The sequence below is a fragment of the Eublepharis macularius genome, chromosome 18 (genome assembly GCF_028583425.1).
Source record: "Eublepharis macularius isolate TG4126 chromosome 18, MPM_Emac_v1.0, whole genome shotgun sequence".
Classification (NCBI taxonomy): domain Eukaryota; kingdom Metazoa; phylum Chordata; class Lepidosauria; order Squamata; family Eublepharidae; genus Eublepharis; species Eublepharis macularius.
This window is the reverse complement of record NC_072807.1, coordinates 27,046,183-27,063,475: the sequence shown is the minus strand read 5'-3', so window position 1 is coordinate 27,063,475 and position 17,293 is coordinate 27,046,183. Positions and strand designations below refer to the sequence as shown.

The 17,293-nt window shown below is 41.6% G+C and overlaps 1 protein-coding gene across 1 annotated transcript in view; it reads left to right on the top strand.

Annotated features, from left to right (window-relative positions):
* Positions 1 to 8,151: 8,151 nt before the first annotated feature.
* Positions 8,152 to 17,293, top strand: part of TRPM7 (transient receptor potential cation channel subfamily M member 7) — a 67,877-nt gene continuing 58,735 nt past the window's right edge. The window contains exon 1 of the mRNA XM_055002174.1: positions 8,152 to 8,212. Within this exon, the coding sequence (XP_054858149.1) occupies positions 8,210 to 8,212 (3 nt within the window). The 5' untranslated portion in view covers positions 8,152 to 8,209. The remainder of the gene's footprint in view (positions 8,213 to 17,293) is intronic.

The window sequence follows — 17,293 nt, the reverse complement described above, 5'->3', positions numbered from 1 at the left end:
AATTCTTGAAGTATTACATGGAGAGTCCTAGTATTTTAGGATGGGCTGGGGGAGAACTGGCCGGATTTTGAAAAACTGGCTGGATGCCTTTTACATTGTAAAATAATCCAATATATTTTTAATGTTAATTTATTTCTATTTTTAAATTTTGAACATGAATTTTAATAATTTTAACGCATGCCAGTGTGGTATAGCGGTTAGAGTATTAGGTTAGGATCTGAGAGACCTAGGTTCGAATCCCTACTCTGCCATGAAAGCTTCCTGGGTGACCTTGGGCCTGTAGCACACTCTTAGCCTAACCTGCCTCACAGGGTTGCTATGAGGATAAACCAAGGAGAGGAGAATGATGGCAAGCCACTTTGGGGCCCCATTGGAAAGAAAGGTGGGTTATTAATAAAGTAAATTATTATTATTATTATTATTAACAACAACAACAACATTCAATTAATATACCGCCCTTCAGGATTACTTGACACCCACTCAGAGCAGTTTACAAAGTATGTCATTATTATCCCCACAACAAAACACCCTGTGAGGTGGGTGGGGCTGAGAGAGCTAGAAGCTGTGACTGACCCAAAGTCACCCAGCTGGCTTCAAGTGGAGGAGTGGGGAATCAAACCCGGTTCTCCAGATTAGAGTCTCGTGCTCTTAACCACTACACCAAACTGGCTCTACATACTCCTGTTAGTCTGTTAACTCTACATACTCGTGTTAGTCTTAAACAAACCACAACTCCGCTACAAATTGACAATTAATTGGAAAAAGTTTTGCCCTTTTATCTTAATTGAATTCAATGGGCTTAGAAGGGCATAGATCTCTGCGTAAGGTTTTCCTGGCAATACTGGCTTTGCAACACATCCGTGAATGTATTGTACACTGCCAGCCTAGTCCTATGAGTATTTCCAGAGAGCTAAGAGTCACAGGATTCAGCAAAATGAACACCCAAGCTGGCAGCCTTACAAGTGTACACAATACCCAAAGAACAAGCTGCATATCACCCAGTAATAAAAAAGCTGTAAGCCAATTATCCTGACATGATTATGCATGTAAAGGGCCATTTGACCCAGTTCTAGTTATAACCATCTCTTGGTGTGATGTTGGAGTAATAGGAACGTTTCACCTTGGTAGATCTGCAGACACACGTAAGGTCAAAAAAGGAGTGTGCGCGCGAACTGGGACAGCAGCACTTTATGACAAGTGCATTTACAAAAAGCAAATATGCAAGTTGATAGTAAGCATGATGACAATTTCAATATGAGTAAAATATTGGTCCGAGTTATTACATGTCAAGGAGGTCATACTGACATTTCTTTTATGTCAGCAATAATAAGGCTGTCTTTGGTTTTATAACTTTCTAAATTTGAATCCCTTTCTACATCAACTCTTCTGCTGAAGAAAGTGGTGGAACAGTGATAGTTCTTCGGTATAATTTCAAGAGCTTTTGGAATACAAGTCAGAAATGAGCCTTACAGATAAGAGTTTATTATACCAAACATTGCTACCTGAGGGCCTTTGCCCGTCTTAATCTGGTCTCAGTTATTCACACATTCACACAATAATTGAGAATTAAGTCTTGGGGGGTATTACCCTTGTTTCTTATCATTAAATATTTTATTATTATTAATTTAGGACATTTTATCTGAATCTCTAATTGGCTTAAACCAGTAGACCTTGGTTTAATCCAGTAGCAGATGACAGAAACATTAGGAAACAGAACAGAATGAATACATCCTATATTCATAACAGATCACTGATGCAGTCTCAGGGCCAAGCTACAAGTGACGAATGACACAGGTTGGACACTTGTCAGCTTCCCTCAAGTTTTGATGGGAAATGTAGGCGTCCTGGTCTCGCAGCTTGGCTCTCCAACTACTGTCCAATGGACTTTTCAACTGTCACATGTCCAACATTCCGCCAAGCTGCCTACATTTCCCATCAAAACTTGAGGGAAGCTGACAAGTGTCCAACCAGTGTCATTTGTCACTTGTAATTTGGCCCTCACTCACCAGGCTGCCATGTGGAACTAAGAAATTTCTAAAGCGGATACGCAGACAAAATGAAGGATCCCATATAGGTACTGCTAACTCTCATGCTGTACCTTGTCCAGAAAATGGGAAAGAAAGGAATTCCAACATATTATGTCATTCTTATTAAAAGTATGACTGTTGTCTGTATCATGAGGATTATTCACAGCAGTCCTGTCATCTGCTGAGATGACTTAACTCTAGAGAGAAGAACAATCTTTCCCGTTTTGCTGCTTGTTCTTCTACATTTAATTTAATCAGCACAGACCAACTTCACTGTACCCGATGGCCTGTCTCGTGGGGAAAATTCCAGCAAAGGAATGCAGTATTTTTCCCCCTTTTACATTTGATTTTTCCATACATTCTGCGTATCTCATTAGCCTTCCATAACGTCTGTTGGTTTGGAACAACTGGTGAACTGGTAGATACCACAGAATTTGCTCCATAGGCATGATTATGCATATATTCTTTTAAAGGTGAGATTATGTGGATTTGAATAGAAGTCAGTTGTACTGTTAGTACTTACTGGCATGTAGAAAAACTTCCCAGTATACCAGCTTGCTAGAAAAAGGACATTATGTTCATTTTCAATAAAGGGGTGGCTGAAATAGAAAAAAAAATAAAACAATTATTCTGAAGTTGTGTGTTTTATAGTCTGCCTTCCTAGTTGAGACTTAAAGCAGATTACAAAATTAGAAAAACAATACAATAAATAAATAACAGGGTAAGACTTACTGTGTGCAATAGACAAGTGCATTGCAAACATTACAGCCTGTCAAATCCCTGTGCCCATCAACAATTTCCTTTCATACTGTTTTTGAAGCATGTATTAGTATTCTAGGTATGTTGCATAGAGGCAATTTGCTAAGTATTGAAGACAAAATATTTTTGCCCTAACGGGATCAGCCCAACATGTGGATTTTTTATAGTACTTGTAGTTAATTTCTATTGGTGGACATGCAGTCGGAAATATGACATCTCTATTATCAGCATAAAAAGAGGTATGAACCTTATTAATGCTATGATTATTTCTAAGGGTAAAGTCTGAAAAAACGCATTAAGCAGTGAGTTTCTGTATTACGTTGTGGTATTTGATCTGATGGACTAGCTACTGCAGTAGGTAATGTGAAACCCAATTCTAAACATGGTTATTTAGAAGTCAAGTCCTACTAAATTCATCCTGGTAATTATGCATAGATTACAGTCTTAATTTCCATACTATAGTTCTCTTTTTTAAAGCAAACCAGCTCTTAAGTCTAGAAGTCAAATCAAAAGCTGTGCTTTGAATTCCCTATTAAAAAAAAAACTAGAGTCTAGTAGCACCTTGATAACATTTTTTAAAATTCTATCTTAAGCTTTGCTAGATTGTAGCCAGCCCACTTCATCAGATTTCTTTACAGGTGCTGCTTTATCCTGAGACCAGTTGGTCAGTTCATTCAAGCTCTGGGTGGTTGAAGTGTTAAGAAACAGGTAGACATGTAAAATAAAATAGATATGTGGAGATGAAACCTTCAGTTTTATGCCAGTTCCATTTCTGGATCTCTGGCAATATCAATTGTTTTTGCTACTATTTCCCTTTTGTTTTTTAATTTGGATTTTAAAAGTTGATTTTAATCATTTTTGTTTTAAATGTGTACTGCGCGTTGATGGCCTGAAATTGTGGAAAGGTAGACTAGAAATGTTTCAAATAAACATATAATACTGGTATGAATGGTGTACTCATTTCATACACAAGTGAATTTTGTGTAAAAAACAGTTGTCTCTGCTGCTCATTTATTTTGTCCTGTATACAGGTTTGTGTGTGTGTCTGTGTGTCCCTGCACACCGGGATATTTTGGTTGGTCCCAGGGCTTTTTTTCTGGGAAAAGAGGTGGTGGAACTCAGTGGGTTGCCCTCAGAGAAAATGGTCACATGGCTGGTGGCCCCGCCCCCTGATCTCCAGACAGAGGGGAGTTTAGATTGCCCTCTGCACTGCTGAGCGGCGCGGAGGTCAGTCTAAACTCTCCTCTGTCTGGAGATCAGGGGGCGGGGCCACCAGCCATGTGACCATTTTCAAGAGGTTCTGGAACTCCGTTCCCCCGCGTTCCTCCTGAAAAAAAGCTCTGGTTGGTCCTAATACAAAAGTTATCACATGACTTATGCTTTTGGAATTTTTCTCTAGAACAACAGGGCTCCCTACTCATTTAACATATCCAACAAAGAACACTAATTCCCCAAAGCCTCTGCCCCAATAAAAATGGTTTTAAGGAGCCACAAGAATCTTCTGTAAATACAAGAAAGATTGCCTTGAAATTGACACAGTTGTGCTGATTAGTTACTCCTTGTTTCTTGAGAAACTTGTTTCCTTTCTTTCTAAATGGTTGCTTTGTTGGTTGCAAATCCCAGCCATAATAATTCCACAGGGGTACTCAAAAGAGCTTCAAAAGATTGTAATCCAGCATTAAAGTACTGAATTATAATGCATTAAGAGCTTTAATGCTATCACAGCTACTCCTACCAGGCATTTATGGATTTATGATTTTTACTCACTAGAGGTGTGAACTATTTTAGTAGACAATATTGACCTTAGTGGCACAATAGTCTGATTCAGTATAAGGCAGTGCCATGTATTCAAATTTAGGAATTCCCCAAGTACAGGTTACCAAAAGTAATCTGTATCTTTCCTGATCACATTTCATTCTTTACATGTTATGTAATTACGTTTCTCCCTATATTTCTTGTATTTCATGCTTTGACCCCTCTGTTTATTTCTTAATTTGTATTTTTCCTCTAGAAAAGGTATGCTTGGTAAGGAACCCCTTGCAATATAAATGGGTTCTAATCTACAGATGTTATGATGGCATAAAAATGTTGATTGTCTTTATGTGCAACAAGAATCACAATTATTTTTCAGATATCAAAAACTGGAATAAAGATTTTGTCGGTTTTGAAGGTCTTGCTAGAATGTTGTTCAAATTTCAGTCAAGTGAGTATGTTGCAGCAAAGAACCCCCACAAAACTCTAAAAAAGGAGTACTGCAATGTATATTTTGTTGTCACATGGCTGGAATTTAAACAAGTGTCTGGCCAGCACCTTAAAGACTAACCATTTTTAAGGCAGAATACATTTTCATGGACTACAGCCTGCTTTGTCAGATGTGAAAAACAAATGGGAGTCTTGTGGCTCCTCAAAGACTAACAATTTTTATGTCAGCAAAAGCTTTTGTGGAATTTAGCCCAGCCCACTCCTTCAGACCTGAAAAATAAATAGCAGCTTTAAAGATGAGTGGGTTTAGTATAGCTTGCTCCAATTTTAATAAATGAAGTGTGAGGAGGAGAAAAGAAAGAACACTCCCTTCATTAAAAAAAATTACTAAATATTCTAGTGGTAAGGTTTTTAATCTCATCATGAGCTTTTGAGGATTAGAGCCCACTTCTTTGGACCTGAAAAATAAATGGAGGCATAGTATAATTAGATTTTGGAAGTTAAGCAGGGTTGGTAATTGGTTGGGGGGGGGGGGTCACTGAAGACCCTGCAGAAGAAGATCAATGGCAAGCCACCTCTGCTTCTCACTTGCCTTGAAAGCCCCTTGCTGGGGTCACCATAAGTCTTGATGTGAGGGCCCACACATATGTACATAGTGACACCTTATATTCAAGCATATTTAGTATAGCATCATCAAATTTTAATAAAGTGTGAAGAGAAAGGAACCCCCCCTTCAAAAAAATGTAACTGAAAAGTCTAGAATCAACGTTAATAAACTCAGATGAAAAAATACCTTGCTAGGGGTCACCATAACTCATGACTCGAGGGAATGTGCACACATACATAGGGGCACCTTATGTCGGAGCAAGTTTAGTACAGCTTGCTCAAATTTTAGTAAAGTGTGAGGAAGAGAAAGGAAAGAACACCCCCTTCATTTTTAAAAAATGTGACTGAAAAGTCTAGTGGTAATATTTTTAAGCTCAACTAAGAAAACCCCTTGCTTGGGTCACCGTAAGTCTTGACTTGAGGGCACACACATACATACATCAGGTCACCTCATAGTCGAGCAGTGTAAGGAAGAGAAAGTGAAGAACACCCTTTTTAAAAATGTGACTGAAAAGTCTAGCGGCAACGTTTTTAAACTCACTTTCTGGGGTTGCCATAAGTCAGTCACGGCTTGAAGGCATGTACACACAGGGAGCACCCACACGAGACCTCTTAAACGAGAACGCTCAAGTGAAGGGAGATGCAATGTTAGCCGGGAAGCTGAGTTTTAAAAGACAGATTGGAAGGCTCTGCCAGTTTCACCTTTCTAGAGCTGGCAAAGATTGGTCCTTTGGGAGGTTTTCTTCTTCGCCTCTCCAAGAGGGAGGTGAAATTGATAGAGCCTTCAGGGTGGTTAAGAGGAAATTAACAAACCCTCTGAGAGGATGTGAAATTGACAGAGCTGTCAGGAAAGAGAAGAGGAAATTAACAAACTCTCTGAGGGGAGGTGAAATTAACAGCTGTCAGGGAGACTAAGAGAAAATTAACAAACCCTCTGAGGAGGGAAGAAAATGACAGAACCTTCAGAGAGGAGAAGAAATAAACAAACTCTCTGAGCAGTGATTGTTGCCGGCTCTGTGTATCTTATGTGCTGTCAGTCAGAATATGTAGTTAGAATTTATTTGCGGTTCGTAACCAGCACAAAACAGACAAAAGTACAACGTAATAATAGTAGTGTTTAGATTCCATTCTAAAAACAAAATCTAAATCGTTCCCAAAGAAGTAAAATAGGATACATTAGCGTGAAAACCGTTCATATATCACCTCTTTACATATTCTTTACAAATCCTGAAGGCTGTGGCCAAATATTTGGCACACACAAGCGTAACCTGGGGACTGGAACCTAGTAGGAGCATCTTCCTCCTATTATGTGCTGTCAAGTCGTCTCCAACCTATGGCGACCCTATGAAGGAAAGACCTCCAAAACAGCCTATCATTAACAGACTTGCTCAGATCCTGCAAAGGAGGACGTCGCTTCTTTCATTGAGTCCAGCCATCTCGTTTTAGGTCTTCCTCTTTTCCTGCTGCCTTCCACTTTACCTGGCATGTTTGATTTTTCAAGATAATCTTGTCTCCTCATGATGTGACTGAAGTATGATATCCTTAGGCCGTTTGAGCCTGCATAAGCCAATTGATACAGAATTTGGCAGCGGTTGACCGTACAAAGCCAGTTTGAGAGCCAGTTTGGTGTACTGGTTAAGAGCGCGGGACTCTAATCTGGAGAGCAGGGTTTGATTCCCCACTCCTCCACTTGAAGCCAGCTGGGTGACCTTGACTCAGTCACAGCTTCTCAGAGCTCTCTCAGCCCCACCCACCTCACAGGGTGATTGTTGTGGGGATAATAATGACATACTTTGTAAACCGCTCTGAGTGGGCATTCAGTTGTCCTGAAGGGCGGTATATAAATCGAATGTTGTTATTATTAAAGATCTTTCCTAAAGCTATAGCCTTAGGCTCTGTAGAGAGGAGGAACTGACAGCTCCTTTGCCCCTGTCTTTTTAAACTACGCTTCCCGGCTAACATTGCGTCTCCCTTCACTTGGCCTAGCGAGACAATCCAGCAGGTTTAGTTCAGCTTGCTCAAACGTCCATAAAGCCATTTCAGTAACAAATTTCACGGCGTTCCCGTAATATAACAATACATCCCAAAAGATTATCATGTAAAGAAATGAAACGTGAGGAGAAAGCAAGGCCCTGGCCTCCCCTCAGAAACGTCTCTCTCGCTCCGCTCCCGCCAACCTTCCCCTCAGCCTGGAGCCTCCCCGCGAGGGCCCGAGACTGGGCCGGCCGCCCTGAGGGGAGGCGGGCGGGAGGCGGCGCCGGCTGACGCGCCAACGCCGCTGCGCTGCAGCCGGGCCAGTCGCACAATTATGAGAAAGAGCCGCCAGGCCGCTCCTGCCGCTACCGCCACCGCCAGCCTCGCCGCGGCCGCCCGCCCCGCAGCCTCCTTCCCGGCGCTGCCGCCGCCGCCTCGCGGCCTCTGGAGAGCCCGGGGACGCCGCCCGCTCCTCCTCCCCGCCAGGCCCCGCGGAGCTGCCGAGCTTAGCGCCGATAGATGGAGACAGGCCCCGCCACCGCCGAAGCCGAACCACGAGCAGGAGCCGCCGCCGCCGCCCTCGTCGCCCGGCGTGAGGAGAGCCAGAGGCGCCGGGACCCAGCCGCCCGGCCCTGAGGAGAATGGTGAGCGGGGAAAGGCGGCCTGGAGAAGGCACGGGGCGGCTCTCGGAGCGCGGCTCGGCGCCTCTTCTGGCGAGGGCTTTGGCCCCCTCACTCGCGCCCCTCTCCGCAAACCGTGGAAGGCCACGAGCCTCTGAGGACGTGCAGAGTGCTGCTTGAGTAGCTTCGCCAGCCTCACGCCCGTGTTGGGAAAGGGGTGCTCGGCCCTGGTTGTCCAGGGTCCTGGAGAAAAGGTGTGAGGGGCAGCCATAGCTGGTCCATGGGCCGAAGGTGTCATAATGTGTCACAACACAAGGAATGGAGTCCAGGGGCACCTCAGAGCCCAACAAGAGTTTCAGGGCGTAAGCTTTAGAGAGTCAAAGATCCCTTCTTCAAATAAGCAAGACTTGGGTCCAGTCGCACCTTAAAAGACCAGCTACATTTAAAAAGAAAACGTGGGATACATTTTCTCAATAGTTTGTAAGATAAGTCGTTTGTAGTGGGTTTTTTAAAAAAGTTCTCAGTTCCTTAGGAATAATATCCAGCCTTTTTCGTTTGGTAAGAAAAGCTGTATCAGTGCAAGGTTTTTTTTTTTGTAAGTTTGATGGATTTCAGTCCAAGGGAGCTCTGACTCTCAAAAACTTGCAGCCTGAAAATCTTGTTGGTCTCTGAGGTTCCACTGGACCCAAATCTTGCTGTTCTACTGCAGATCAATGCAGTTACCCACCTAATTGTATACTAGCTGCGTTGGGGGTGTGGGGGGTGGGTGGGAATGGGATCCTGGCCTAAGCAGCTTACAGTCTAAAGATGCACTGACCCTCAGTGAGTTTTGAGTCAGAGATCATGCTTTGAATTTGTCTTAATTTGGTAGTGGTGACCTGTTTTCGTTAACGGTGGTGAGCTTCTGAGAATATGCAGATAAGTTGGAACATCCTTGTTTAATCGCTGCTCATCCTTGTGCACATGTCACGAAAGAGCAAGGTTTGGAAACCTGCTCCTCTCCCTAAAGGACCTTGGAGGGAAAAGTGCTGGGAATGCAGCTACTTGACAGAGTTGGGCTTGCAGTCTGATTCCTTCTGTATTTTTAGATTTAAAAAAGACAAGTCCCTGTCCCAAAGAACTTACAGTCTCAAAACTGCTCTGTGTGCAAGGTCCTAAGCATGAGTTTGAGTTGGAGGCTGCATATAGCGTGTGTCTTAGTTACTTTAGTTTGTAAGCATGACTTGATAAAGGAAAACACATCCATTAGTTTGGAAGACCTGAGCAAGGCTATCAATGATAGGACATTTTGGAGGTCATTAACTCACAGAGTAGCCATAAGTTGGAAGCAATTTGAGGGCACATAATGCACACATTCTTAAAGGTCTGTGAGAATATGTAGGGCGTAGATGCCTACCTGGTGAATAACCATTGCTCATCCTCATGTACATGGCCTTAAGGAGAAAGGCTTGGCAACCTGATTGTCACCACGGAGCGTTTGCAGAGAAAGACCTGCCTGAAGGCTTCTGTCACGCAGAGTGGACAATAGACAGACCACTGGCCCGACTCCCTGTATAGATAATACTGCATGCATAACATAGTATGTAAGCAATAAAGACAGGATTCTGCCCCAAGGAGTTTACTTTGACTGTTCTGTTTGTGACACCCTAAGCATGGGTTTGAGTCTGCTCTTGTGCTGTGCAATATTCTCACCATTGATTAATTGTTCTCATCCTTATGCACATGGCCTCAAGGGATACGGTTTGAAAACCTGGTATTTGCCATGAAGGATCTTGAAGAACAGGTGTTGGGAAAGACCTGCCTGAGGGCCACTGCCATTTAAGTAGACGGCAGCTGGACTGAGAGTCTGACTCACTGCATAGATATAACTGCATAGATATAAGCGGTGTGTGTGTAAAGCATGTGTTTGAGGTCAGTCTCTTACTTAGTATTTGTTCGTATTGTTAAAGGTGATGCGCCTCTGAGAGCGGGCTGAATGCAGTTGCCATACTGCTGAGTAAGCACGGGCAACACTCAGGCATATGACATTAAGGGGTAAAAAGCTTCTAGGCAGGTTTGAGTGCCTGACCCTTGCTTTGTAAAAAAGATAATGGTGTGTATTCAATAATTGTTGGATCCTGTTAAACTTTTCTGCTAACCAATACACGTTCCTTTAGTACCCAGCTCTTCTGCTGGGTCAAGGCCTCTTGTGCTGGAAGCAAACATACGATTAGCAGAAAAGCTCTGTAGGCTACAACCCCGTATAGCAGTCGCAATGTATGCAGCATGTTACAGGTTTGCAGAAGGAAAAAAAACCACTGTGATCTAATTAGACTGCTTTATCTGATATATCCTAAATGTAGCTTTGAGTCAGAACTTGAATTCGGGCCACAACCTAGTTTAATTACTAGGGCTTGTTCTCCCCAAACTGTTTCATAAGGGCAACAGAGCCTCTGAACGTGTGCAGGGTGCTGCTGTACCATTGAGTAACCATTGGCAACCCTTACATATGTGGCATTCATACGTAAGAGCTGCTAGGCAACTATGTGTCCCTGGATCTCAATGCATGAAATAGACAGCGCTGTATTATTAGCATTTTGGCATAATTGTTCATTGCGCTTAAATTGTTGTTATTGACACACATTTGTGGAGTTGTCTTTCAACAAGAATGTTAATAGGGTGATTTGTAAAAGTTTTTAAAAAGGTAAAAATGTACAAAACGAAGATTCAAATTACTTGAAAGCTGTAGAAAGATATGAGCTCCAGCTGATTTTCAAACACTTAGTGGTGTAAGGATGTCTTTATGTAAAAGGAAAGATGTATCCCTTTCTCAAAGGAATTTGCAGTCTAAAGAAGGAATGCTTTTCATGCCTGACCCTTTTCTTGAGCCTGCAGCCTCATTTTTTTAAAATTCAGTATCCTTTCCATAAAACAATTAACTCCATAACAGATTCACCCTTCGCTCATGGTGTAACAACTTGATACATCAGCTGAACTCCAGCAACTTCTGTGTTTGTTAAATGGTGTTCAGAATTTCTTATGAAACCTTTTTTGCCCAGTTGTATAAAGCACAGTCCTCATTCCATATCTCTACATACTGGTAACAACGTATGATGTCAACAGAGAGAGGAACAAGAGGCCAAGCAACCTATCTTATACCATGTAGGTATTTTCTCAAAACCTCATAAAGAAGATAGTCCCCCTTCCTTCACCATTACCATGGTCTAATGAAAAAGGTACTTTTCCTCCAGTCTGAAAGTTTACCTGTTCAGAGATTTCTAGCAGTTTAGGCGGGTGAGCAGTGAGAAGAAGAGCACACGAGACTACTTCTGACTATCCCATAAAACAAAACCCTCCCCCAATAGATGAGATGCCATTCTTGCTGCTTGTATGAAATGCACTTCAGTATCTTCAGATAACATTGTAAGATGTCTATATGGGGAGTGGCACAGAATTACAAGTAATATCTTAAAACTCCGTAACTGTTGTTACAGCAGATAGCCGTACAGAAGAGAGTCGTCAGTTATTCCTGTAGAACACATCTTCTCCTCTCTGGTTGTGTATCTCCAGATGCCAGTCATGTTGTACTGAAATAAAGGCAAAGGAGGAAAATCTTGTAACTCCTGTCTACATATTCATGTCCCCATAGCACCCTACTATGCAGAGAGACACATTAGAGTCACCTCTTCTTTTGCCACCCTTCTTTTGGGCATATATGATAGATATTTCCACAGCGGGTGATAAAACCCTTAGATTTTCTTGAGAGCACATGTTGTGTGCATCTAAGTGACAAATTGACTAACAATCCTTAAACACACTCCAAAGGGGGATTTCTTGAACAGCCACAGCACCCCCAAAACAAGCATTCCTTAAAGCAAAAATGGAGCAACTTTCACGGACTCCTAAAATCACTTTGTGGAAAAAACATTTCCTTCCCCTGTTGGGTCTTGAATTGGCATTCCCCCAAATCCATAACCACACATTCCCAAACCAGTTACACTGCAGATCTAGATCAAGTAAGGTGTGGCTATGCCCCCACAGTCTTTTAAAATTCTTATGCATCTCCCTTAGTTTGGAAAACATCATCTAGGGAGTTCTAGGATTTGCTTAGGCAGGAGAATTGAAGGTTCCATTGAATGCTGAAAAGCTTTCTATCTAAATCTAAACATACTTGCTGACAAAAGCGTTGTTAGAATGGCTAGAATTTAGTGGTAAGCTGCAGTACTGCAGTCCAAGCTCTGCTCACGACCTGAGTTCAATCCTGGCAGAAGCCAGGTTCAGGTAGCCGGCTCAAGGTTGACTCAGCCTTCCAGCCTTCCAAGGTCGGTAAAATGAGTACCCAGTTTCCTGGGGGTAAAGTGTAGATGACTGGGGAAGGCAATGGCAAACCACCCCGTAAAAAGTCTGCCAAGAAAATGTCATGATGCGACATCCCCCCATGGGTCAGTAATGACTCGATGCTTGCACCTTTACCTTTTACCTATTTAGGATTAGCAAGCATTCTCATATTGGTTTCGTCCCTACACTTAGACTTCTTAAATCCAGTTTTATTTCACTCTTCACAAAGTTGGTAATGGCATTTCTTCCATCCTTCATGACGTTTCTAGCAGTAAAATATTTTCTGCTGTATACATACTTGAAGAGAGGGATTGACACTGACTCCATGCAAAGTGTACCTTACTGTCTGAACCAGAGGAGAGTTAGGTGAACTCCCATTGAATCTTATTTAAGTACACCTAACTCTGTATATGATCAAGCCATTAATGCCTTCTGTGTGTGTGTGGGGGGGGGGGGGGAACGGGACACATGCAAGTCAGAATTAGGAACTTTTCACAAGTAGCCTTCCAGCTGCTAAACATTTTTATATATCACTGTAACAGCCTGTATTTGAATGTCCATATATTTCTCCAGTACAAACTGAAGTACTATTGGTGGTTCTTCTCTGAGTATGTATCTTGCAGCTGTGGCTATAGCCAGACACTTGGGCTTAGAGTTTTTTTTTTCAAGTAGTGCTTCTGACCAAGGAGATGCCTATTTGGAATGCAGTGCTTCATACTTGAAGCAGAAACAGGAGTTACTAGCAGTATTTTGTAAATATCTACTCTCAACTGAGTTTGAATGACATTTCGGAGATTTCGTTGTCTGTTCGTTTCAGTCCATTCTTTTCTACCTGCGAATGGTTCTTGTTTACTCATTCAGAGGTGACTGTCTCTAGGTTGGTGGGGGGAATATTTTAGCCACTCACCCTTTCTGTTGGGTTACAAGTCATAGTCCTTGTCTCTGTACGCTCACCGGAGATAACAAATGTGTGTTTGATCTTATGATGACTAATCCTGAGATGACAGAAGAGTGAGCGGAAGAGCCCCTGATCTTACTAGGGTTTCTTGTTTCTGTTCCACCTCTCTTCAAGCTTCAGTCCACTCTTTGGACATTTACAGCCTGGTCCTTTGTATGTTTCAAGAGGGTTGAGTATAGTAGGATTTACTCCCGATTTAGTGTGGTTAGAATTGTAGCCCTGTATAAATGGCTGAATTCAGGGGTTGTTATCCTAAGATAATTTTTGAGCAAACAAGATTTAGCAAGTTTTTAAAATTGTTAAACGTAACTGTGCCAAAGCAGTTTGAAAAGGATATATAGTTCTAGTGGCTTTCATTCTGCTTAGGTATGTGGTTAGGTATGACATGATCTCTGTGTTACAGAATAAGCTAGGTACATGTCATCTTCCTAATGTTTGTGTGTACTTTAAAATCTCAAGAATAAGGTAGATTTGATAAATAGTTCTCTTTTAAATTTTTGGAGCACCATGTGACTTGCACTGGGTGGTAGATTTCACCAATTATACCAGATATATGCTAGTGGTTAATTCAAAATAATATATAGAAGTATAGTCAAGGTCTTTCAAATGTTACATATTTTTGTATTGTGCTTTCCTTTAAAAAAATTCAAAACACTAAATTTGTTTTTTAAAAACAAAATATTTGTGTATGGTTAGCAATAGAAATATCTAATTAGGAAATGAATTCTTTCAGTTATATCTCTTTAAGAACTAATTAGAGAAAAATGACTGTTAAGTTACCCTGAAAATAGTAAATCAGTTCAATAACTTTCATTGTGTCAGCTATTTCTCAAAGTCAATACAACTATTCCATGACCAAAGTCATATTTTCTTCATGCATTGCAGAATTGTATGTATCACTTATATAGAGGCTCAAAGCTCTATTACAAGGTTAAACTTTTTTAGAGTTCAACTGTCCCTAGTGCTTTTTAAAAAACTGTTTTTATTGTGGGTGTTGGAAATACTTGAAAACATTTTAAAATGCAACTCCTTTGTACTTTATATAGATAATTGCTCCTGCGGTGGTCTGATAAGACTACCTGTTTGAACTCTATGTAGCAGACAGCTTTAACTGTTACTCGTTTCACCTTTTCCTAGTGTGCACCAAACCCACAGCATTAGTGAATTCTTTGATTTGGCAATGAGTCAGCATGTGTTTTTTTTCATGTTGTATAAATAAGTTATGAAAAATTGTAAACTCTTTTAAAAATAAAATCAATTACACGAACTGTTTTCTTTAGAGTACTTAGTCTCGTCGTTATGATTATTAAGTTGATGGCTCCTTCATGCTTGCATCAAATGGTAACAACAGACTTGATGACTGCAATTTGTCTGAAAGGTCTGTTTTTCTGTTAAGTGTATAATGCATGATTGATCTCAGAGTTCTCCATAGGTATGCATGTGCTGAGTAGGCTTCAGGCCAGGGAACTTCACAATTGAGCAGTCCACAATAATCCACTTCCTCTGGATGATCACAAGTGCTTAATGTGATGTGCTATGAAAAGGGGCTTTTTGGCAACTTGTTTACAAGCTGTAAGCCTGGCAAATAGCTTCGGTCTTTTGCTGCTTCCTTCACATTATTAGGAACAGTGTAAAGCAAATAAACAACCACCAGTTTTTGAGGACTAGCCAAGAAGATCCGGCCTGAAGAAGAGTATAGTGGCATCCAAAAGCTTATATAAAGTGTTCGAAACGTTGGTTGGCCTAAATAATGATGGCATATTCCTGTCCCTTTGAATTTTGCTCTAGTGGACCAATATGGGGACCTGTTTTTAAAATTCAGTTTCTTGCTTGATGGTATATTAAAGTTTTTCCAACAAGAGTTGCAGGCAGTGTTAGGAGCAAGGAATGTTTAAATATTTGGTTGGTGGTATTTATATAAAACTAGCTTGATACCCATGCTTTGCACAGTATCTAAAGTTTAAATCCAGTTATAATAGGAGTATGTAACATTTTTTGGTTTGTATGGGTTTTTAAAATTGGTTTTGTAGTATAATAGCCTAGTACACGAGCTTCACAAAGGAATTTGAATAAAACAAAGCATGTTATCCCTATTCAGGAGTCTTGTATTGTCTTTCTTCAACTGTCTGCAGTTTCCTGTACCTGATTTTTTACCTCAGAACACAGAGTTCCACAGCTGACCAATCAGAGAGGGGAGGTGCAAGCAGGCAGGAGCCTGCCAGCCACACAGGGAGATTGGCCACCCTAGTGAACCCCAGTGAATTTTTAGGGGAAGACAGGGAGGTGCATTTTACCTCAGGACACATTCAATGACTCCCAATAGCAACTGCATACTGTTTAGAATGTGGGGGGCAAGAACCAGTCAGGCTACATTTGCGAATGACCTCTGTGTTCCAACTGTCTCTGGAGAGAGGATGAGGTGTGGAATGTTGTGAGCCCCAATCAACCTGCATATGCAAATGACCTTGAAAGGCTGGGCAAGTCTGGGAAGAGTGATCAAGCTGGCAGTGGGCGGGGGCGCAAGCAGGCAGCAGCCTGCCAGCCACACAGGGAAGCTGTATCCTTTTGGGAAAACACATTTTACCCTTTTTTACCCCCTTTTCTTAAAATCCCTTAGTGGGTGTTTACATCATGAAAGGAATGTTATCCCCAAATTTCATGTTTCTAGGTTCAGGGGTTTGGGCTGGGCATTGATGAGTCAGTCAAGATACTTGTCTTTTTATAGATAGAGATAGAGAGCAATATCACTTTGTAGTATTGAGAATGTAAATACTGCAGTTACTTTTATCTAACTTTTACTTCAGTTCTGTAGATAGGGCACTATTATCATTGGATGGTTTTGATCTGAACAGGGATAAGGATAATGGTTTGCATCTGTTCCTCTAGCCACTGGTTGTCTATGTCTGAGCTACGAAACTGGAGATCTGCTTTATCAAAATCTTTAGTTCGCCTCTGTTTTGTATGTAGGAATTGCATTTTGCAATGGTTTCAAGAAACTAATACCTCTTCCCAGTAGTCTGATGCAGAGATTTAATAACGGGAGCTGGCAGTGGAACTGACTTCCTGCATATTTCCCAGGATCAGTTATTGTACTTCAGATTAAATACCAGTTTCCAGTTTGAGCAGCTTCTTTTTAGAAAAGGGATCTGAGCAATGAAGTGGATATTTGTTGAGAAGTTCAAGGAAAGATGTACTTAAAGTTGTTTAAGGAAGCCATTCTATATTTCTAGTCTAAAAAAACTAAATAAAGTTCTATATTTGAACAGTTGCATGAGTGACTACTTTAATTTGAGTCAGGTAGATTTGCTTTAAAAATAACAGTAACAATATTATGCTTATATGCCACCCTTCTGGACAGATTAGTGCCCCATTCAGTGAACAAGTCAGTGTTATTATTATCCCCCCAATACAGCTGGGGCTGAGAGGAGTGGCTTACCCAAGGGTACCTGCTTAGCTCAGGGCAGTAGTGGGATGCATCTCATAGGAGAACAGGAAGATGCCTATATCTTTCTAATACAGACAATGCCATTTTACTGGGATTTTTTTTTTAAAAACAAGGCTATAAAAACCCAGGCCATGTTCCCTTGATGAATGTCAGGTAGGGTTGCCAGCTCCAGGTTGGGAAATTCCAGGAGATTTGGGGGGTGTAGCCTGGGTTTGGGGAGGGGCCTCAGAATGGTATAATGCCATAGAGTCCACCCTCCAAAGCGGCCATTTCCTCCAGGGGAACTGATCTCTGTCACCTGAAATCAGTTGTAATTCCGGGAGATCTCCAGCACCATCTGGAAGCTGGCAACCCTAATGTCAGGATATCTCCAGGGCTTGATCCA